Source organism: Phacochoerus africanus, chromosome 1, assembly GCF_016906955.1.
Source record: "Phacochoerus africanus isolate WHEZ1 chromosome 1, ROS_Pafr_v1, whole genome shotgun sequence".
Lineage (NCBI taxonomy): Eukaryota > Metazoa > Chordata > Mammalia > Artiodactyla > Suidae > Phacochoerus > Phacochoerus africanus.
The window spans coordinates 203,490,678-203,513,370 of record NC_062544.1 but is presented as its reverse complement, the minus strand read 5'-3'; the positions used below and the strand labels follow the sequence as shown (position 1 = coordinate 203,513,370).

General features: G+C 39.3%; 1 protein-coding gene across 1 annotated transcript in view; it reads left to right on the top strand.

Annotated features, from left to right (window-relative positions):
• The window catches only part of EHHADH (enoyl-CoA hydratase and 3-hydroxyacyl CoA dehydrogenase), a 56,009-nt gene that overhangs the window by 15,270 nt on the left and 18,046 nt on the right, over positions 1-22,693 (top strand). The window contains exon 5 of the mRNA XM_047788248.1: positions 13,806-13,910. Coding sequence (XP_047644204.1) covers positions 13,806-13,910 — 105 coding nt within the window. The remainder of the gene's footprint in view (positions 1-13,805; positions 13,911-22,693) is intronic.

Genomic DNA, 22,693 nt, shown 5'->3' with positions numbered 1-22,693 from the left:
ATTTCTGAATGTTAATCTTGTATCCTGCTACTTTGCTGAATTTGTTGATCAGTTCGAGCAGTTTTCGTGTGGAGTCCTTAGGCTTTTCTCTCTATATAATATTATCATGTCATCTGCATACAGTGACAATTTTACCTCTTCTCTTCCAATTTGGATAACTTTTATTTATTTCATTTGTCTGAATGCTGTGACTATGACTTCCAATACCATGTTGAATAAAAGTGGTGAAAGTGGGCACCGTCTGTCTGGTTCCAGATTTTAGTGGGAAGGCTTTCAGCTTTTCTCCACTGAGTATTATATTTGCTGTGGGTTTATCATAAATGGCTTTTTTTTTTTTGTCTTTTTGCCTTTTCTAGGGCCGCTTCCACGGCATATGGAGGTTCCCAAGCTAGGGGTCGAATCAGAGCTGCAGCTGCCGGCCTACGCCAGAATCACAGCAATGCGGGATCTGAGCCGCGTCTGCAACCTACACCACAGCTCATGGCAATGCTGGATCCTTAACCCACTGAGTGAGGCCAGGGATCGAACCTGCAACCTCATGGTTCCTAGTCAGATTCGTTAACCACTGCGCCACAAATGGGAACTCCATAAATGGCTTTTTTTAATGTATGTTCCCTCTATACCCACTTTGGTAAGAGTTTTTATTATGAATGGATGTTGGACTTTGTCAAATGGTTTTTCTGCATCTATTGAGATCATCGTGTGGTTTTTAACTTTTCTTTTGTTAATGTGATGTATGATTTTGATTGATTTGCATATGTTGAACCATCCCTGTGCACCTGGGATTAATCCCACTTGGTCGTGGTGTATGATCTTTTTTATTTGTTGTTGGATCTGGTTGGCTAAAATTTTGTTGAGAATTTTTCCATCTATATTCATCAAAGATACTGACCTATAATTTTCTTTATTGGTGGTATCTTTGTCTGGTTTTGGTATTAGGGTGATGGCAGTGTATGTCTTTGGAAGTATTCCTTCTTCTTCAGCTTTTTGGAAGAGTTTAAGGAGGATGGGTATAAGTTCCTCTTTGTATATTTGGTAGAATTTGCCTGTGAAGCTGTCTGGTCCTGGACTTTTGTTTATAGGGAGTGTTTTTATTACATATTTAATTTCATTTGTAGTGATTGGCCTGTTCAGTTGATCTATTCCTTCTTGATTCAGTTTTGGCGGGCTCTAAGTCTCTAGAAATTTGTCCATTTCTTCTAGGTTGTCAGATTTGTTGGCATACAGTTGTTCACAGTATTCTTTTTTTTTTTTTTTTTGTATTTCTGCAGTATCTGTTGTGATCTCTCCTTTTTAAAAATTTTGTTTTGTTTTGTTTTTGCCTTTTTGTCTTTTAGGGCTGCATCTGTGGAATATGGAGGTTCCCAGGCTAGGGGTTGCATCAGAGCTGCAGCTGTTGGCCTATGCCACAGCCACAGCAATGCCAGATCTGAGCCAGCATCTGTGACTTACACCACAGCTCACAGCAACACAGGATCCTTAACCCACTGAACGAGGCCAGGGATTGAACCCGAAACCTCATGATTCCTAGTCGGAGTCATTTCTGCTGCACCACAGTGGGAACTCCGATCTCTCCTTTTTCATTTCTTATTTTGTTTATTTGGGTTTTTTATCTCCTCTTCTTGGTGAGTCTGTCCAGGAGTTTATCAATTTTGTTTACCTTTTCAAAGAACCAGCTCTTCGTTTTATTGATTTTTTTCTGTTGGTTTTTAAATCTCTATATTATTGATTTCCTCTCTGATCTTTATAATTTCCTTCCTTCTGCTGACTTTAGGTTTTGTTTGCTCTTTATTTTCTAATTCATTTAGGTGGTGGGTTAAGTTGTCGATTTGAGATTTTTCTTCTTTTTTGAGGAAGGCCTGTATTGCTCTGAATTTCCCTCTGAGCACTGCTTTTGAGGCATCCCATAGATTTTGAATGGTTGTGTTTTCATTATCATTTGTCTCAAGGTATTTTTTAATTTCCTTTTTTGGTTTCCTCATTGACCCATTGGTTTTTTAGTAGCATGTTGTTTAGTCTCCACATAGTTTGTTTTTGCTCATTTCTTTTCCTGAGGTTGATTTCTAGTTTCATGCCATTGTGGTCAGAGAGGACACTTGAAATAATTTCTTTTTTTTTTTTTGGTCTTTTTTTTTTTGTTGTTGTTGTTATTGTTGTTGTTGCTATTTCTTGGGCCGCTCCCGCGGCATATGGAGGTTCCCAGGCTAGGGGTCGAATCGGAGCCACCGGCCTACGCCAGAGCCACAGCAACGCGGGATCCGAGCCGCATCTGCAACCTACACCATAGCTCATGGCAACGCCGGATCGTTAACCCACTGAGCAAGGGCAGGGACCGAACCCGCAACCTCATGGTTCCTAGTCAGATTCGTTAACCACTGCGCCACGACGGGAACTCCTGAAATAATTTCTATACTCTTAAATTTGTTAAGGGTAGTTTTGTGCCCCAGTATGTGGGCAATCTTTGAGAATGTTCTATGTGCACTTGAGAAGAATGTATATTCTGAATTTTTTGGATGTAATGTCATGAAAATGTCAATTAAGTCTAACTTTTCTATTGTGTTATTTAGGATCTCTGTTGCTTATTGATTTTCTGTTTAGAGGATCTGTCCTTTGATGTGAGTAGGGTGTTAATGTCTCCTATAATTATGTAGTCCCATCAATTTCTCCTTTATGTCTGTTAGTATTTGTTGAATATATCTGGGTGCTTCTATATTAGGGGCATATATATTGATGATTGTAATATCCTCTTCTTGAATGGATCCTTTTGCCATTAAATAGTGTCCTTCTTTGTCTTTCTTTATGGCCTTCATTTTAAACTCTATTTTGTCTGATATGAGTATTGCAACTCCTGCTTTCCCGTGTTGTCCATTGGCATGAAATATCTTTTCCCATCCCCTCACTTTCAATCTATATGTGTCCTTTGCCCCAAGGTAAGTCTCTTGTAGAAAGCAGATTGTAGGTTTTTGCTTTTTTATCCAATCTGCCACTGTGTCTTTTGATTGGAGCATTCAGTCCATTGACATTTAGGATAACTATTGATAAATATGTATTTATTGCCATTTTAAACCTTTTTTTCCAGTTAATTCTATATTTCCCCTTTGTTCCTTTTTTTTTTTTTTTTTTGGTTGGATGATTTCCGTATATTTTATGCTGTGTACTTTTTAGATCTTGTGAATGTATTGTTCAGTTTTGATTTGTGGTTACCGTGTTTTTAAGTATGTTAACCCCTTCCTATATCTGCTTGCTTTAGCCTGATGGTCATATAGGCTCAAAAACATTATTTAAAATAAAAAAGAGTGTAGATTTTCTTACTTTCCTTCCCCGCATTCTATGATTTTTAAGTCCTTTTTTAACATCTTCATGTTTGTCCTTTTGTTGTTCCTTGTGTTTATCGTCACTTTTACAGTAGATATTTTCCCCCTTTTAGATCTGTATCCTGGCTTATTTAAGTGATTGCTTTCCAATTGCGATTTCCTCCATCTTATTTCTTCTTACTTCTTTTTTATTTAGGGAAAATCTTTCAGTATTTCTCTTAGAATGGGTTTAGTATTGCTGTACTCTTTTAGCTTTTGTTTGTTGGAGAAATTCTTTTTTCTCCTTCTATTTTAAATGATAGTCTTGCTGGGTAGAGTATTCTAGACTGCAAATGTTTCCCTTTCAGAACTTTGAATATATCTTGCCACTCTCTTCTGGCTTGTAGTGTTTCTGTAGAGAAATCAGCTGATAGCCTTATGGGGGTTCCCTTATAATTAATGCTTTGTGTTTCTCTTGCTGCCTTTAGAATCCTCTCTTTATTCTTAACTTTTGCCATTTCTTTTATAATATGTCTTGTTGTGGGCCTGTTTGCGTTCAACTTGTTTGGGGCCCTCTGTGCTTCCTGTATCTTGATACCTGTTTTCTTTAGATTTGGAAAGTTTTCAGACATAATTTCTTAAAATATATTTTCAATCCCCTTTTCTTTTTCTTCTCCTTCTGGAATTCCTATAATGTGTAAATTGGCCCACTTTATATTATCCCATAAATCTCTTATATTGCTTTTGTGTTTTTTCATTTGGTTTTCTGTCTGCTGTCCTGATTGGGTGATTTCCATTATTCTATCCTCCATGTCACTAATTCATTCCTCTGCATTATTCATTCTACTCTTTAGTGCCTTTGGCTCAGTTTGTGTCTCTGCAAATGAATTTTATAATTGTTCTTGGTTCCTCCTTATATTTTCTCGTTCCTTTCTAAAATGATCTGAGCTACACTTTATATCCACTCTTAATTCCTTCATACTCACCCTTAATTCCTTCAGTATTTTCACTATCTCCCTTTTGAACTCAGTGTCTATCAGACTGCAGAGGTCTGCTTCAGGTGAATTCTCCTGTTCTTTTAACTGGGAATGGTTCCTGAGCTTCTTCATCTTGCTTATGTTTTTCTTTTTCTGTGAGTTTAGGGAAACCAAACTGTAGTCTTGGAGGGCTATTTCTATACAAGAGCACCCCTTTGTATTTTGTCGGGGGGTTACTATTTATTTTTGGCATGGGAGTTTGGACATTTGCTGTCTCTTTCTTCAGTGTGAGCAGGCTATTATCCCCATGGTGCTGAGTGTGTTTCCAGGGAGAAGGAGGCAATGGTAGGACTAGTAGTCAGTGCTTGGTTGTTGGACTCTTGACAGTAGCAAGGACCTACAGGAGGGTGGCACAGGCTACTTCTAGTTGCAGGGCCCAGGGAAGTTATAATGAGCCTTGGGCAGATTTAAGAGGTGCCCAGAGCATTTGTCAGAGGCAGCAGCAGGGTAGGTGTGTTCCCAAGGGAGTAAGAGCAACAACAGGTGGTATTCAGTAGCACTGCTCTCCTCTGTGGTGCCCTCCGAGGTGACAGGGGTCACAAATGGTGCCAGTTCACGGACTTCTTGTGGTGGCGGGCCACACACACCTCTGGTGTCAGGGATGACTGCAGTGGTTTGCCCATGCCACCTGTAGAGCATGCAAGAAACACCATGTCCTGCTTAGCCCATGCAGGAGGTGCTGCACAGTCTGCTCCTAGTTGCACAGTCCTGGGAAGGGACAGTGATCAAGCATTTGGGCACTGCCTGGAGCATTTGGCAGTGGCAGCAGCAGGATGGGTGTGTTCCCAGGGGAGTGAGAGCAACAACGGGTGGTGCTTGGTTGCAGTTTCCTCTTTTTTGCTGACTTCTGAGGTGACTGGGGCCACAGATGGAGCCTGTTCACAAACCCCTCGTGGTGGCAGGTCATGCCTCCCTCTGGTTTTTGAGATGACTGCTGTGGTTTGTCCCTGCTGCCTGTAGGTAATGCAAGAGGTACTGAGTCACCCTTAGTCCACACAAGAGGTGCTGGACCTTCACAAGAAGCACCCAGTCTCTCATAGCTCAAGTGGCCTCTTGTCACCTGTAGCCTGTGCCAGAGGTGCCCAACCCTCTGAGAGCCCAAGCATGCGCAGGGAGATTGCTATGGTGATCTGCCCCTCCTCTTCTTGCCCTCCTCAACAATAGTGCCTTGCTTCTCCTGCAGGCCCAGACCTTCTCCTGGGCTCCCTCAGCTGTGGCACTTGGCTCCCCAGCCCATGGTACACTGATCCCTAGCCCCTCAGGCCATCTCCTCATAGTCAACCCTAGTCCTCTCCCTGGAACTGACCTCTGGAGCCTGAGTCTCAGTGCCCAGCCCCCGTCCAAGCATCTCAGGCTGTGGTGTCCATGGCCGTGGTGCATTTGATCTGCATGGCTCTCATTCTGCTTTGCCCTCCTCAGTCCATCTGCTGAGCTTTTCTCAGTGACTTTGAGGTCCTTTCATCTTGGCTGATTTCCCTGTTGATTAGATGGCTTCCCAGGATGTGGGTTCCTTTTGTCTTTCACAGCTCCCTCTCATGAATGCTAGTCCAGTCCTGATTCCTTTTCTCTCTCTTTTTTCTTTTGTTATAACCAGTTACGTCAAGGGTTTCTTGCCCTTTTTGGAGGTTTATGTTCTTCTGCCAGCATTCAGTAGATGTTCTGTGTGAATCATTCTACATGTAGATGTGTTTTTTTGATGTGTTTGTGGGAGAAGGTGAGTGTGACATCTTACTCTTCCACCATCTTGATCCTTCCCCTCTTTAGATTTGTTAAAAGATCACTCTGGCTTTTGCAGTTCCCATTGTGGCTCAGTGGTTAATGAACCCAACTAGTATCCATGAGTTCAATCCCTGGCTTTGCTCAGTGGGTTAAGGATCCGGCATTGTCGTGAGCTGTGGTGTAGGTTGCAGATGCTCGGATTCCTCATTGCTGTGGCTGTGGCACAGGCCAGCAGCTACAGCTCAGATTCAACCCCTAGCCCGGGAACCTCCATGTTCCGCAGGTGTGGCCCTAAAAATACAAAAACCAAAAAAAAAAAAAAAAGATGACTCTGGCTATTGAAAATAGATTAATTGGAGATAAGGGTAGAAATAGGAAGACTGATTAGAAGGCTGGTTTAATAATCCAAGGGAGATATGATGGGAGTTTAGACCCAGGTAACAATATAAATAGTAAGACATGGTCAAATTCCAGCTATATTTTGAGCCAACAGATTTTGACAGATCAAATGTGAGAGGTGAGAGGAAGAGGAGATGGAGATGATTCTAAGGGCCTGAGCAGCTGGAAGGATGGCACTATTACTGAGGTGAAGATTTCTGCTGGTAGAGCAGCAGGTTGTAGGGAGGACTCACAGGGCTGGTTTTGGATGTGTTAAGTTTGACACCCAAGCTGAGATGTCAGGGAGACAGCTGGATAGACTGGCCTGGAATTTAGGAGGGGGGTTGTCTGAACTCTTCTCAGTCTTCATTTTCTGATCAATAAAACAACCACATAGTTGTTGTAAGGAATAAAGAGATTATCTAGCCTGCTTCTGGTATAGAACTTGTTACCTAGAAGATATTTTATAGACGGTAGCTGTGGTACACTTAACAATGCCTCTCTCCAAGATGTCCACATCCTAATCCCTAGAACTGTGAACACATCACCTTACATTCAAAAGGGACTTTGAATGTGTGATTAAATTAGGGACCTTAAGATGGAGGTTAGTCATTAAAACAGTATGGTACTGCTACAAAAACAGAAATAGAGATCCGTGGAACAGGATAGAAAGCCCAGAATTAAACCCACGCCCCTACAGTCAACCAGTCTATCACAAAGGAGGCAAGAATATACAATGGAGAAAAGACAGTCCCTTCAGTAAGAGGTGGTGGGAAAACTAGACAGCTATATGTAAAAGAATGCAATTAGAACACTTCCTAACACCGTAAAGCTTAAGCTCAAAATGGATTAAAGACCTAAATATAAGACTGGATACTGTAAAACACCTAGAGGGAAACATAGGCCAAACACTCTGACATAAAATGCAACAACATCTTCTCAGATCCACCTCCTAGAGTAATGACAATTAAAAAAATGGGACTTAATTAAACTTAAAAGTTTTTGCACAGCAAAGGAAACCCTAAATGAAACAAAAAGACAACCCACAGAATGGGAGAAAATATTTGCAAATGAAGCAAATGACAAGGGATTAATCTCCAAAATATATAAACACCTCCTACAGCTCTATACCAAAAAAAAAGCAACCCCATCAAAAAATGGGCAGAAGATCTAAACAGACAATTCTCCAAAGAAGGCATACAGATGGCCAAAAAACACGTGAAAAGATATTCAACATCACTAATTATTTGAGAAATACAAATCAAAACTACTATGAGGTACCACCTTACACCACCCAGAATGGCCATCATCAAAAAGTCTACAAACAATACATGCTGGAGAGGGCGTGGAGAAGAGGGATCCTTATTACACTGTTGGTGGGCATGTAAATTGGTGCAACCACTATGGAAAACAGTATGGAGATTCCTCGAAAAGTTAAAAATAGAATTACCATTTGATCCAGCAATCCCACTCCTGGGCATGTATCCAGCGAAAACCATGACTTGAAAAGATACATGTACTCCAGTGTTCATTGAAGCACTATATACAATAGCCAAGACATGGAAACAACCTAAATATCTGTTGACAGAGGAATGGATAAAGGTGTGGTACATATACATAATGGAATATTACTCTGCCATAAAAGGAATGAAATGATGGTGTTTGCAGCAACATGGATGGAACCAGATAACTAGCACTTCATGCTAAGTGAAGTTAATCAGACAGTGAGACACCAATGTCATATGCTATCACTTATATGTGGAATCTAAAAAAAAAGGATACAGTGACTTCTTTACAGAACAGATACAGACGTACAGACTTTGAAAAACTTATAGTTTCCAAAGAGACAGGTTGGGGGTGGGAGGGATGGGCACGTGTTTGGGATGGAAATGTTGTAAATTGGGTTGTGATGATCGTTGTACAACTATAAATGTAATAAAATCCATTGAGTTTTAAAAAACATGAGAAGTTATCCTGGATTTTCTCGGTGGGCCCATGTATCACCAGGGTCCTTGGAAGAGGAAGGCAAGGAGGTCAGTGAAGACAGGAGATGCTATAAACTGGCTTTGAAGTTGGAGAAGGAGGAGAAAGAATGCAGGCGCCCTCTAGAGGATAGAGAGGCCAAGGGAACAGATTCTGTCCCAGAGCGTCCAGAAGGAACACAGTTCTGTGACCTGTTTTAGACTTCTGCCATCTTAAATGAAGATGATAAATGTGTCCTATTCTAAAATGCAATGACTGTGTAAATCTGTATAGGAAATTAATACAGTCTCCATTAATAATGATGATATTAAGACTCTTGCTTTTGGAAAACAGTTTTTCTAAGAAAAGATGCTAACAAAATTTACCAAAAGTTGAAGATTCCTTACTGATGTTAATGAAGAAAAACACCAGCTTTGTAGGCACTGCGCCCCATAGGAAAAGAATATACAAATAATTTAAATTAATGAGTAAATAGCAAACCTTCTCTGATCTTCTGAAAACCCTAAGAGAGGTAATTCTGGAAAGTGGAGCGATTGCAACAACCACTGCTTCTCCACAATTCCCTTAAAAATACCACCTGAAAACAGCCGAATCTTGAGCAGTAACCACAAAAGATACGCTTGAGCACGATGCAGTTCATCCCCTGGTGTTCTCTGTCCAATGAAGTGAGGAGAACTACAGTGCCTTGTGCTTCCTTCTGCTGTTATTTTCTAGGTCTCATCTTCCTTGTTCACTGAACAGCATAGAAAATCTCTTCTCTCTTCTCACAGAGCTTTGCCCCAGCCCCACAGATTCCTTTATGCTCATTCCCAGGACCGGGATCTCCTCAGGCTCTGGACTTGGGTGAGGTACTTCTTGCTACCCAGGGTACTGGGGAGAAGATGCGAGTGGTATCTTTAACCTGCCTGCCTTTCAGATTCAGTTAGGTACAGGTGGGTTTTCTCTATATTTGAACAGGATGTCAAGGGTGAGTTTTAGTACTCAGGGCTCCCAGTTAGCAATACGAAATATCAGCTATCAGCAAAGATTATTTCATGACCAAACGGACAAAAACAAACAAACAAACCAAAAAACCCCTTAACACGCAACTTAAGACCTGTAAGAATATTTTGTGACATTAGAAGAAGGAAACTTAAATGGAATTCTGTGGAAACAGATTAAAGAAAACAAAAATTTTAGAAAACTCACCATATTCTAAATTAAAAATATTTTATTTAGTAAATAAAAACACCCCGTTTAAAATCAAAACATTAGCCCAAATAATTTTTGAGGCAATAAAAAAAGATGCACTCAAAAGAGACAACTGAATCAGCAACATGGAGGATGACTAGAAAAACAGTTAAATTCAGAAGAATTTAACCAAAAGATATATAAAATGTACAGGAAGGCCCACAGACATGGAAGGTCTATAATAGAGGTCTCTGCCGTGAATAATAAAAGCCCCCAGAGCACAAAGGAAAACATAGAAGAAACTCTTCAGAGACATAAAAGAATCAGGGGTCATATTTTAGCAAGCACACCATTTACGTGGAAAAACTGATGTCAGTGCCTTGTATTTTGATAAAGATTTTAAACTTTCAGGAAATAGAATACTGTAAGCTTCCAAAGGGGGCAGGGAACCCACAACAAAAGGTTACTCTCAAAATAGCTAAAATCACTCCAGCCACAAGAAAATTCTAAATATATGGAATAGTCACGTACTAGGATGCTATAAATTCTTTAAATGTGATCTACATCAGGAGTTCTTAGAGTGTGGCCCAGGGACCATTGGCTGGGGGAGGTCCATGAAGTCAGAACTATTTTCCTAATAATAAAACATTGCTTGCCTTTCCCACTCTCATTCTCTCACAAATATACAGTGGAATTTTCCAGAGGTTATTGTATGCCATGTGGTATCAAAACAGATTGCATGAAGAAGCAGAAATGAAAATCCAGCTCTCTTCTGTTAAGCCGGACATTAAAGAAATTTGCCAAAATATAAAACAAGAATATTCCTTTCGCTACATTTAAAGAATTTTGAACATCTCGTTATTTCGCGTAAAAATTTATTTGTCCTAGCATGTAATAGGTTCATCATTGTTATTTTAAAGTGACTTAATAAAAATACATTTTAAAGTTCTTAGTTTTAATTTCTAATATAGTATAGATTGATTGAAATAACCCACATATACAAAAGCTCTTTGGTGTATTCCATAATTTTTAAGAGTACAAAGAGGTCCTAAGACTATTTTTAGTTTGAGAACTGCTGATCAAAACACTTATGTTTTGATGCAGAAACTGCAATACAAAATTGTGCACACATGGTCCAAATTAGGAAATAGCGTAATCTATATTATTACTAATATATAATTACTAATATATAATTTATATCATTACGAATATATAATTTAGACCAAAATAAAAAATGGCTTTTCTCCCTCCTTTAAATAGGAAGGTATTATAATTCCTATAGAACATGAAAAGGTTATTAGAAAAACTAAAGTTCTTGTCTTTAATAAATTAAGTTAGAAATTGCTTTGGAGTTCTCTTGTGGGGCCATGGGTTAAGAATCTGGCATTGTCACTGCAGTGGCCTGTGTTGCTGCTTTGGCGCGGGTTCAATCCCTGGCCCAGGAACTTCCACATGCCTTGGGATCATTCCCCCCCAAAATTATAAATTGCTTTAATTTACAATGGTATGATAAGTACACTTGTAAGAATATGAACTATTTTAAGTACCGAGTGTAAACTCATAAGAGGATGCCTACAGTCAGTCCAAGATGAGATGGAAATTCAAAGCATGTGAGAGGGTTCGTTCTGCAAAGGACAAAATAGAAAGGAAGCAAAGAAGCATAAAATATAGGGGGAAATCATAATAGTGTGAAATGAGTCTGTACATTCTAAGGTTTACAGAAACGAAAGCGTGTGGGGGAATACTGAGGAATTGCATGTTCCTGTTTTTAGTAATAAGCCTGAAAGGCGAGAGTATCTTGAGGGACATCAGGAAGGAATCTGCCTCCTTTAACAAAAAGAAATAAAGTGAACCAGGATTGGCCTTTTCCAAAGCACTGCTGCTTATAGAAATAGCACTATTTTTAACATGTTGAAGAGAAGAGGTAAAAACAGTAAGAATATGATGGATTTTGATTTGCATAGAAAAGGTCACAATGAATTAGAAGAAAGCTAACACGAGAATCATACGCTTATCTTTTTAAGTAGCCTGTACAATTTTAGGAGAACTTTAAAATGACATCTGGAAAGGGTTCCATGGAGAAATTTTTTTCAAAAGGTTGGAAGAGAAGCCACAAAGAAAACTGGGAAAAACTGAGCTTACCCACTGTGGAGAAGTCTCAATTTCAGTTGTCCCAGGGTCTCTTTATAGGGGATTTAGGCAGGGCTCTTATTAGGTTGGACAGTGGTTATCATTTCCATTGAGAGCGGCACAAGAAAGAACAGTTTAAATCTCAGCATGAGGATTTGGGTTGGATATGTAGAGCTTTGTCTTCAGGTCCTTGAAACAGAATAAAAGTACCTGAAATCTCACTGACTCCATAAGAACAGTAGTGGTACTCCCAACTTTTGTGAAACCAGGTCAGGAGAAATCATTCTAGCTCAAGCAATTTTCAGTCCATCCTGTGTGCATCTCACATTTTCCCTGCTCAGTTGCCCCACAGCTCCTTTTAGTTCCCAGGTTTTCATCTTCTATGCTCTGTCCCTTTGGGCCTCTTAACATGGCGAGTCTGATTCACCCCTCATTCAAGTGATTTTATACACAGGAGACTTCATCCTTCAAGCCACTTGCCCACTCCCTACTACCCTCCTCACCCCAGGAGGAGATCTGGAAGCTTTTTCAGAGGAACTTCCAGAAAACTGCCCAAATGTTGCTTTTCCAAAGTGATCCATGCCAGAAATCATTGAATTGTCTATCTGATCAAGAAAACCCATTTGTAGCTCTCCAAAGCACTAATAAGAACCATGAACAGAGGGTTTGTCTCAGAGGCAGCATTGGCCAGGACTCTGTAAGAGCAACAAAGACTGTGGAATTGGGGAGTTCCCGTTGTGGCTCAGCAGAAATGAATCTGACTGCATCCATGAGGATGCAGGTTTGATCCCTGGCCTTGCTCAGTAGGTTAAGAATCTGACGTTGCTGTGACCTGTGGTGTAGGTTGCAGACGTGGCTTGGATCTAGAGTTGCTGTGGCTGTGGGGTAGGCCGGTGACTACAGCTCCAATTCAACCCCTGGTCTGGGGTGTGGCCCTAAAAATACAAAAAAAAAAAAAAAAAGAAGACTGGGATTGCTGCCAGCAAGACATTGGGTGATTACTCTTCTGAAGCCAAGTTGGTGCTGGCAAGCAAGCAAGCCATGTGTCATTGTCTCTTTCCTTCTGACCCCGAGGTGAGAGATGCTTATATCCCTTAGCCTCCTTCTTCAGAATATGCAGATCAAATCACATGTTTATACCTGTTGAAGCACGCAGGAGTAATGTAAACCCTCATCAAACTTCTGTAACCCCCTCAAGCTTCCATTCCATACTGGAAGCTGCCAGGGCCACCACCGGATGGTAGATACTCCTGGCACCACCACCACCAGACACTAGATGTCACCGCCTGTGAAATGAGATTTAAGCTGTTGCAGTTGCTTATTGTCACTAACTCCAGCAGTAAACCCTCAACTGAGGACCCCATTCACCAAGCTTGGGATCAGGGGACACACCCTAGTGCCAGGTCTCAAGGAACAATTGTCTGATTATCTCTGTTTCCTTTTGAGCTCCAAAGCTCACATGTTAGCAATTCCATAAACTAAGGGAGGGGTCGAGATCCTGGGTAGCCAAAAAATGGCAGTGGTCCACACCATTTCTTCTGTGAAATTTCAGTTTACAACTTATATAATGTCAGCTTAATCAATATTCTTTCCTTCTGTCTATCCAATTATATTTATGTTTAAGGACTCTTTGTAATCAATAGCAACCCTTGGTATATACTAGTCTATAGATATTACTGCTACTACTCTGCTGTTACAACTTCTTGATCTCTGTTATTATCAAAAAAATCAATCCTCTCATACATTACATATCTATAATTTATAAAATATTTATATAAAGGTTTATAGAATATGAGGAAAATGTATTACTTTCACTTAATGCTCAGAATTACTAAGGTAAGCATAATTATTCTCATTTACCAATAAAGGAATTGTGGACCTGGTACAGTTCACACAAGGTAGAATTGGAAACTGGAATCCAGGTTTTCTGGTTACCTCTGCAGTAATCTTACCACTATAACAGTCAGTGTAGTGCTTATTTATTTAATAATAGATGTCTATATCCAGGACAGGTAAACTCTTCTCCTAGAGAGGGTTATGCTTTTACCTTAATCACACGTTGTTCCTTAATTTGTTTTATTTTGTTTTGTTTTAGGAAGACATATTTCAGCAAATGAAGCCCGTAAGCTGGGTATTCTAGATGAAGTTGTGAACTCAGACCCAGTTGAAGAAGCAATCAGATTTGCCCAGAGAGTTTTAGGTAAGAAAATAATAATAAAACTAGCACAAGATTGAAAATAACTTAAACGTCCATTTTAATAAGGAACTCCTTTAATATTTTAAGGTACATCCAAATAGAATATGGTATAGTTTAAAAATGAATGAGAAAATCTACCATACTGACATGGTATGGACGCCACGATGTGTTGTATTGTTAAGTGACAAAAGCAGCATTGTGTATAGTAGTTCAGCATTTGTGTAACAGGAAAGGGAGGATGGGATCGAATGTCTGTATAGGGAGAGTGTATGTATGTAACTGCTTTGTCTATGTCTAGGACACTCCTGTAAGGATTCACAAGAAAAGGTTAATGGTTGCCTCTAGGAATGGGGCATTAGAAGGAAACTTCCCTATTTATTCTTCTGGACCTTTTGAACTTTTATTGAATGTGTGTATTTTCTATTAAGAAATGTAATTAAAATTTAAGATAAACCAAGCAAACAAACATTCGTGCAATGGGAAGGTAGGCTGTATAATTTATCATAGTGCAGCTGTGGTTCTTTCTCAGTGAGCTGCGTTTTTTCTCTCCCACTGGTTTCTCACTTTATGAATTCATAACATTCCTTTAAGAGTTCTTTGGAGTGGCATTCCTAGATTTCTTTCTTTTTCATTTTTTAATGTTTCTTTTCAATTTATGGAGGTTGGCAGCAAGATGGAGAGGGTTAAAGAGCGTCTGAAAAAATAATTGGGAGGAATGTTGGGCTATAGGCAGGGCAGAATGTTCGTCTCACGGTTGGTGGTAGGTAATGACTCGGTGTCATTCAAAGGCCTCTTTTGAGAAAGTCATTCTTTTGTCCATCCTGGCAGGGACCAAACACTTGCCTGAAATAATCTTTCTTTTTGTGGCTCTAGCCAGTTACTGTCTCATTGCAATAGTAAAAACTCGAACTGGAGAGACCAGGGACCATGGGGAGAAAATACCAGGTGACCCTAAAGAGAGTTAGCAAGTCTTTGCCCAAAGGGGAATGCACTTCTGCATTCTTTCTTTCAGAGGAAGAACTGCTTTCTCTGAGCAGTTTCTTCACTGGTTCCATTGTGCCTCCTGGGAGGCTTATCGTTTTGTTAGAAGTCATAGCCTACAGCAAAGGTGATGAGGATTTGGAGGTCCCTAAATAGTTTTTGGTTTGGGCCTTAAGATAGACCCATGTCTATCATTTATCTACCTGTTTTAGTTTATTAGAGACCTGATTTCAACAGGAAGTTATTTTCTTTGATTTCCCTAGATTCATATGTGAGAGTTAATTACTTCAAAAGATAGATGACGATCATGGTCTGATACATTTGTAAAATTATCTGTTGATCTTTTTTAGTTATTAAAATTTATTTAGTTTTTTAACATTTTAAATTAAAATTTTAAACATTTTTAATTGATAAAACGGTCTACTCAATCTCAGCAGCAGTACACAGTTTGTCCACTTGGTGGCATCATTTGCTTTAAAATTTGGTAATTCACCTGTTAACAGTAGGGGAATGGCTTACAGCTTTTGACAATTATGTATAACTATTTTAATTTATAATCATGAAAGCTTTGAAGATATGTAAAATTGTGGGAGTTCCCTTCGTGGCTCAGTGGTAACAAACCCAACTAGTATCCATGAGGATACGAGTTTGATCCCTGGCCTCGCTCAGTGGGTTAAGGGAGCTGCAAGGTCACAGATGTGGCCTGGATCCCACATTGCTGTGGCTGTGACGTAGGCCGGCAGCTGCAGCAATGATTTGACCCCTAGCCTGGGAACTTCCATATGCCACACAAGTGGCCCTGAAAAAAGAAAAAAAAAGTAAAATTGTGATATAAAAATGTCTAAATACATATTTACATATATCCTATACTTATATCTACATAGAGTATTATGAATTAAAGAAAACTCAAAAATGAAAACGTTATTTTCTCTCCAATATTTCTTTGTTTTCTTCTCTTTCTTTCTTTTTTTTTTTTGCTTCTTGGGCAGCATCTGGAAGTTCCCAGGCTAGGGGTCGAATTGGAGCTATGGCGGCCAACCTACTCCACAGCCACAGTCACAACAACGTGGGATCCAAGACGTGTCTGCAACCTACACCACAGCTTATGGCAACACCGGATCCTTAACCCCCTGATCAAGGCCAGGGATCGAACCCGCATTCTCATGGATCCTAGTTGGATTCGTTAACCACTGAACCACGGAGGGAACTCCTCTCCAATATTTCTTAATTGATTTTTGCTTTGATTTGATTATAGCTTGAGTTATAATTTATATACAATGAAAGTCACCTATTTAAAATGTAGAGTTTGGAGTTCCTGTCATGGCTCAGTGGTTAACGAATGTGACTAGGAACCATGAGGTTGCGGTTTGATCCCTGGCCTTGCTCAGTGGGTTAAGGATCCGGCGTTGCTGTGAGCTGTGGTGTAGGTTGTAGATGCAGCTCAGATCCCACTTGCTGTGGCTCTGGCATAGGATGGCAGCTACAGCTCCGATTAGACCCATCATCTGGGACGCTCCATATGCTTTGGGAGCAGCCCTAGAAAAAGGCAAAAATACAATAATTAAAAATAAAATGTAGCCTTTGATGAATTTTTGTAATCGTCTACAATCGTATAACCATTGCCGCAATCAAGATATATTTTTATCACTGTAAAAAGTATTCTCATCCCTCTTTCCAGTAGATTCCCTCCTCTGCCTTCGGCCACAGACAGCTACTGGCCTCCTTTCTGTTACTATAGTTCGTTTTTTTTTAGAATTTCATATTAACGGAATCATATATAGCATGTAATCTTTTGCATCTAGCTTCTCTCACTTAGCATAAGGTTTCTGAGGTTCAGGATGCTGTTTCATGTATTAAATTTTTATTCTTTTTTGTTACTAAATAACAATCCATAGTATGGATGTACCACAATATGTTTATTCATTTATCAGTTGATGAACATTCAGGTTATTTCTGCTTTGGGCATACACAAGTCTGGGCAGACATTATTTTTTCCCTTTCTCTTGAGTGAATATCTCAAAGTGGCATTTCTGGGTCATGTAGTAAGTATACACTTAATTAACTTGATTAATATAAAAACATTGGTGATTTGAAAGACACTCATTTTTGCTAAGCAAATTAGGAAAGACAGAAAAAATAATACAGTGAAACTGAATTTAAATAAACTCTTATGAAGCCTCTTGTTGTATTTTCTGCCTGTCTAGAGGGCAATTGGACAATCACGTATTGAGATTTATTCCTACCTTTTGACTTAGTATTTCTACTCTTAGGAGTTTATCACAGAGAAATAATCACAGAGGCACACAAAGATTTGTACACGTTGATGCTCACTGAAGCTTTGTTTATCATTTTAAAGTGTTGGAAAACTCAAATATCTAATTTTAAGGGATTGGTTACATAAAAGATATGGATCACAATGAAGCAACCCCATTGGGCCATTAAAACTTTTTTTTTTTTTTTGTCTTTTAGGGCCCCACTGGTGACAAATGGAGGTTCCCAGGCTAGGGGTCCAACCAGAGCAGTAGCCACCGGCCTACGCCACAGCCAAGCAACACAGGATCTGAGCCGCATCTGTGATCTACACCACAGCTCACAGCAACGCCAAATCCTTAACCCACTGAGTGAAGCCAGCGATCGAACCCATGTCCTCATGGATGTTAGTCGGGTTCGTTAACCACTTAGCCACAACCACTTAGCCACAACGGGAACACCAAAACTTCCATTTTTAAAGAAAATTGAAGAACTTGGAAAAATGCTTACATGTAATATTAAGTAGAAAAAAACAGCCAGATAGGAAGTTGCAGTAATGTGTATTCATACGCATATCGAGATATGGAAAAGAACTGCAAGGAGGTATAACAAATATTTAACAGTGGCTGTATTGGGGTGGTAGGTACTGAAGACTTTTGCTTTTTAAAAAAATGTTTATCTTTTCCGAATATCTGAACCATTAAATTTACCCAAAGGAAAAAAAAAGGGATGCCTAGCAGGTGTGGAAAGGGTCCAGTCTGGTAGAGAAATAGGTTTAGGATTGGGTGCCAGGAGACCTGGATAGTTTCTACCTATAGCTATATGGACCTTAATAAATGAGCTTTAGGGGCTTTATTTTCTTCAGCAATGAAAGGAAAAGTTTCAACAAAATTAGTTGTTTTCAAGCCCTATTCTAGGACCCTGTAGGCTCCAGTTTTTTGTCATTGCTATAACCTGGGCAGCTCCACTGTGTCTCTTTTGAGATTTAGGGTTTAGAATCCCACGGAAAACTCTGTTTTTTGTTTATTTGTTTGAGTTCCACTGTTTAGAATCCTATGATTTCTTGGTGTGGCTTTGTAATAGATAAATGCTAGAGTTACAAGGTAGAGAAATAGAGCAGATCAGGGAAGGACCAGCTCAGAGAATCTTATCTACACTTACATTCGTTATCTTACAAAATATGTACTTTAGTTAGGCTTATTTTTGTGCATTTCATTTTCATTTGTGGTCTTGTGCTTTTCCTTTCTTTTTATATTTTCCTGCTTTCCTTTTATTTGCTTTTAAGTATAGCTATTAGAATGTGATTATGTGGCAGGACAAATTTGATGGATCGATTTTAAGGACAGTCACCATAAAGATCTATTATAAAAATGCATATATATTTATAATAGATGTTTATTATAGATGTATAACATATTATATATATTTATTGTAAATTATACCGTAAAAAAGAATATACGCCTATGTAAAAACAACATAAAACATATTTTACATTATTAAATATATTAGTATTAAATATATGTGCATTGACAAATCTACAAATCTATAGTTATATGAAGCTAGTGCAATTGTCTTGATCTGAAGGAATGGCTCTCAAACTTGCCTGTGCATCAGAATCACTTGGAGGGTCTGTTAAACCGATTGTAGGATCCCACTCACTACTTTCTGACTCAGTACATCTGGGGTGGGGCTCAATTTGCCTTTCTAACAAAGTCCTAAGTGATGCTGACGCTGTATTCTGCGCACCACACTCTGAGAACCACTGATGTACAGAGAACAAGGGTAAGAATGGAGATAACTTTTCCTAGTTTTGACTTTATAAGGAAACACTACTTGCACTCTTGAAGATATTAGTAAATCAGTTATGAAAGGCATGGTTAAAAAATGTGTGGTTTCACACCTTGTGGTCATATGAAAAATTCCTGAATTACAGCTTTAAAATGGTGACTTTTATTGTATGTGAATTATATCTCAATTTTTAAAATACATGTGAAGAGTTACTGTTGTGGCTCAACGGGTTAAGAACTCACTAGTATCCATGAGGACTGAGGACGCAGGTTCCTGGCCTTTTTCAGTGGGTTAAGGATCCAGCGTTGCTGCAAGCTGTGGTGTAGCTCGCAGGTGTGGCTTGGATCCTGCGTTGCTGCGACTAAGGTGTAGGTGGCAGCTGCAGCTCCGATTCCAACCCTAGCCTGGGAAATTTACATGTGCCTCAGGTGGGGCCCTAAAAAGAAAAAAAAAGAAAAGAAAAAGAACATTTATTTAGTTTCCACATCCACTAGGGAAGTTGAGATGGAAGGAAATTTCCAATGGTCAATGCTACCAGCAGTTTTGGACCCATTTATGGATAGGAGGCATTGTAGGATGTTTACATATATATCTAAAAATATGATTTGGAAAAAAAGAAAAAAAGGAGTTCCCATTGTGGCTCAGGGATTAACGAACCCCACTAGTATCCATGAGGATGCAGGTTTGATCCCTGGCCTCGCTCAGTGGGTTAAGGATCTGGCGTTGCCATGTGCTGTGGTGTTAGGTCGCAGACACAGCTTGGACCTTGCATTGCTGTGACTGTAGTATAGGTCAGTGGCCAATTCAACCCCTAGCCTGGGAACCTCCATATGCCGAGGGTATGCCCTAGAAGGACTGAAAAAAAGTGATTTGGGAAGTAGTTACAAATTTCCTTACAAACCTAACATATGTCCTGGAGAGCTGACTATGGAAGTTAATTAGCTTCATGCATCTTAATGCTCTTGTTATATGACGCCTCTCAGACTACTGCAGTGCAATGGATTTAGCAGAACAATTCAGAAGTACTTTGCCAAACCAGATCGCTTTGGCTAAACTGGGGAGAGGAGAGTCCTGTAAAATGCCATTTACTTGCATTTGGCCAGAAGCCTGCTTGTTCCCATGTGCATGATTCAGATATGAAGCTGGAAATGTGTGCTGTTCATCAAGGATGGGCACAGGGGACATCTGAGTGGGAGCCTCAACTCAGGAAGCAGTGCTGTTTCTGTAATGAACCCTGGGCTTATTAGTGTGACTGCACTGGGCTGTGGTAGCCATTTTTAGCAATTCTTATTCTGTCCAAAGACCTTGATCTGTTTGTTCATTGGGATTTTGTGTCTCAAAAAAAACAAAACAAAAAAAAACCTCTTAGTGGTTTCATCTGTCTTTCCCTTCACTTTATCTTTTCCTCTTTGTAATTTATTTTTACTCTCTGTGACCATTTATATAAACATGTTTCACAAGAGCAGAGTGACACTACCTTAACTAGGAGACCTAAGCACATGTCTAAATTGGATTTCCTTTTTATGTACCCCAGCTCTTTGGGGAGCCCCCTCAAGCCTGGAAAAGTGTAGTTGTTCTGTCTGTCCTTTGCAGAGCTTCCATGATAGGGCTTATTATTTATGAGTTAGAGAACAGAGAGTCTTTTATGTCTTAGGAAGCCATTCCTATAAACTGTCCATTGTATCTCTTTTTATCCTAGGCAGAGAAAAATCTCTTCCTTTCAATTTACCAGAAAGGAGAGAAAATAATCACCTCCTTTTCTTCTTTAAGGTGTGTGATTCACTTGTTTTCATTAAAACTTGAATATTCTTTTGCCCTAGAAAAGTTCAAAGAATTAAGAAAAAAATGTGAATGGGTCAGGGAAAGAATTCAGTTATAATCATATGTGAATCATTAGTTTTTCTCTTTCCCATTTTCCTGGACTGCCCATACTTGACTTTCTGATTACATAGGTACAACTGAGTGACTTTAAAACTACCAAGACTCTAGAACTACCAAGTATATAAGAAATACCCATCAAGGAGTTCCTGTTGTGGCTCAGTGGGTTAAAACCTGACATAGTGTCCATGAGGATGCAGGCTTGAACCCTGGCCTTGCTTGGTGGGTTAAAGATCCCTTGTTGCTATAAGCTACAGGATAGGCTGCAGATGGAGCTTGGATCCTTTGTTGCTGTGGCTGTGACTGTGGTGTAGGCTGGCAGCTACAGCACTGATTCTACCCCTAGCCTGGGAACTTCCATATGCTGCAGGTGTGTCTGTAAAAAGAAAAAAGAAAGAAAAATAAATACACTTTGAAAACACCAAGCCTATAGACCAGAAAGGGAAATTCTGAGCACATTTGTACTAATAAAATGAAGTTTTAAGATAATAGCATCCTTCAGTTACAACCACATCACAGAAGAGATAGGAAATTGATCAGGAAAATACTTATACAGTTGTGCCCTGATCCCAAACTCTCCAGTGGATATGCTTAGTTTGGCCCTTGGCTGGTCTGGACAAGCACTATGGGTGGCTCCCGAGATGCCCATTAGTAGTCAGAGAGGTTCTGCGCATCCCTAGGACACTAGGATTATGCCAATAGAGTAAAATTACTGCATACCATTAAGCTTTTTTCTTCTCTTTTTCTTCCTTTTTTTTTTTTTTTTTTTTAATTTCTCTTCTCCTTTCAATCTCTGGCCCAAGTCAAAGTTTCCAGGAGCTGCAGTTGTCCTTGATACAGTGGCTGCCATAATGCTCTGCTCTTGGACCTCCCAGAGGCTATATTTCAACATCAGCTGGTGAATTTTTTAAAAAATGCTCATGCCCAGACCCTACCCTTAACGTTTCTTAACTGAGTCGACCTTGGGTACAGGTATCCGAACTGCTTTAAGGATCTGACGTTGCCTCAGCTGTGGCGTAGGTCACAGATGTGGCTCGGATTCAGTCCCTGGCCTGGGAACTTCCATAAGCCGCAGGTGCGGTGGAAAAAGGAAAAAAAATTTTTTTAATTTAAATAAAAATTCATTCTTTTCAATTGTACTTAGTAATCAAGCACCAAGGAGGTATTCTTGCCTCCTAGGTTAAAAAAAGAAAAGGTTGGGCTTATACAGTGCCTCACAGACAGAGTTCTTCCTTGTGTACAGGATCACATTCAAGCCTTACTTAGTCTCCCTTGTAAAATGTCAATGTCACACAGGCTCCCATTCATCTGTTTTTTTTTTTTTCTTTAAGATTTTTTTGTTTTGATAGTTGATTTACAGTGTTCTTTCAATTTCTGCTGTACATCAAAGTGACCCAGTCTTTTGTATATATATATAAGTATATATATATATTCTTTTTCTCACATTATTCTCCATCATGTTCCATCACATTCATCTGTCTTTTTATAGGGAAACTGCTTTGTGATATCTGGTAGGTTTTCTGTCTAATAAACTAATGTATACATTTCTGGTAGGTTGCTTTATTTTTGAAGAGATGGTAGCACTTTTTAGAAAACAGTTTCTGGAGTATTATTTCAGAAAACAATTTTGGTTTTATACATATATGTTGTTACATATTCATTCTTATATGCAAACTTTAAAATTATTCTTTTGAGTTATTTTAAAAAATAGGACCACAAAAATTCTGATTAAAAATTCATATATAATACATGGAAATATTTATTTTATGCTAGTAAACATTTATATCCAAGGACATCTGGTCACTCTTTATTTAAGTATTATTTTATATTCTTCAATAAAATGTTATAGCTACATAGGCCTTCTTAAAGGTCTCATGCCTTTCTTGATA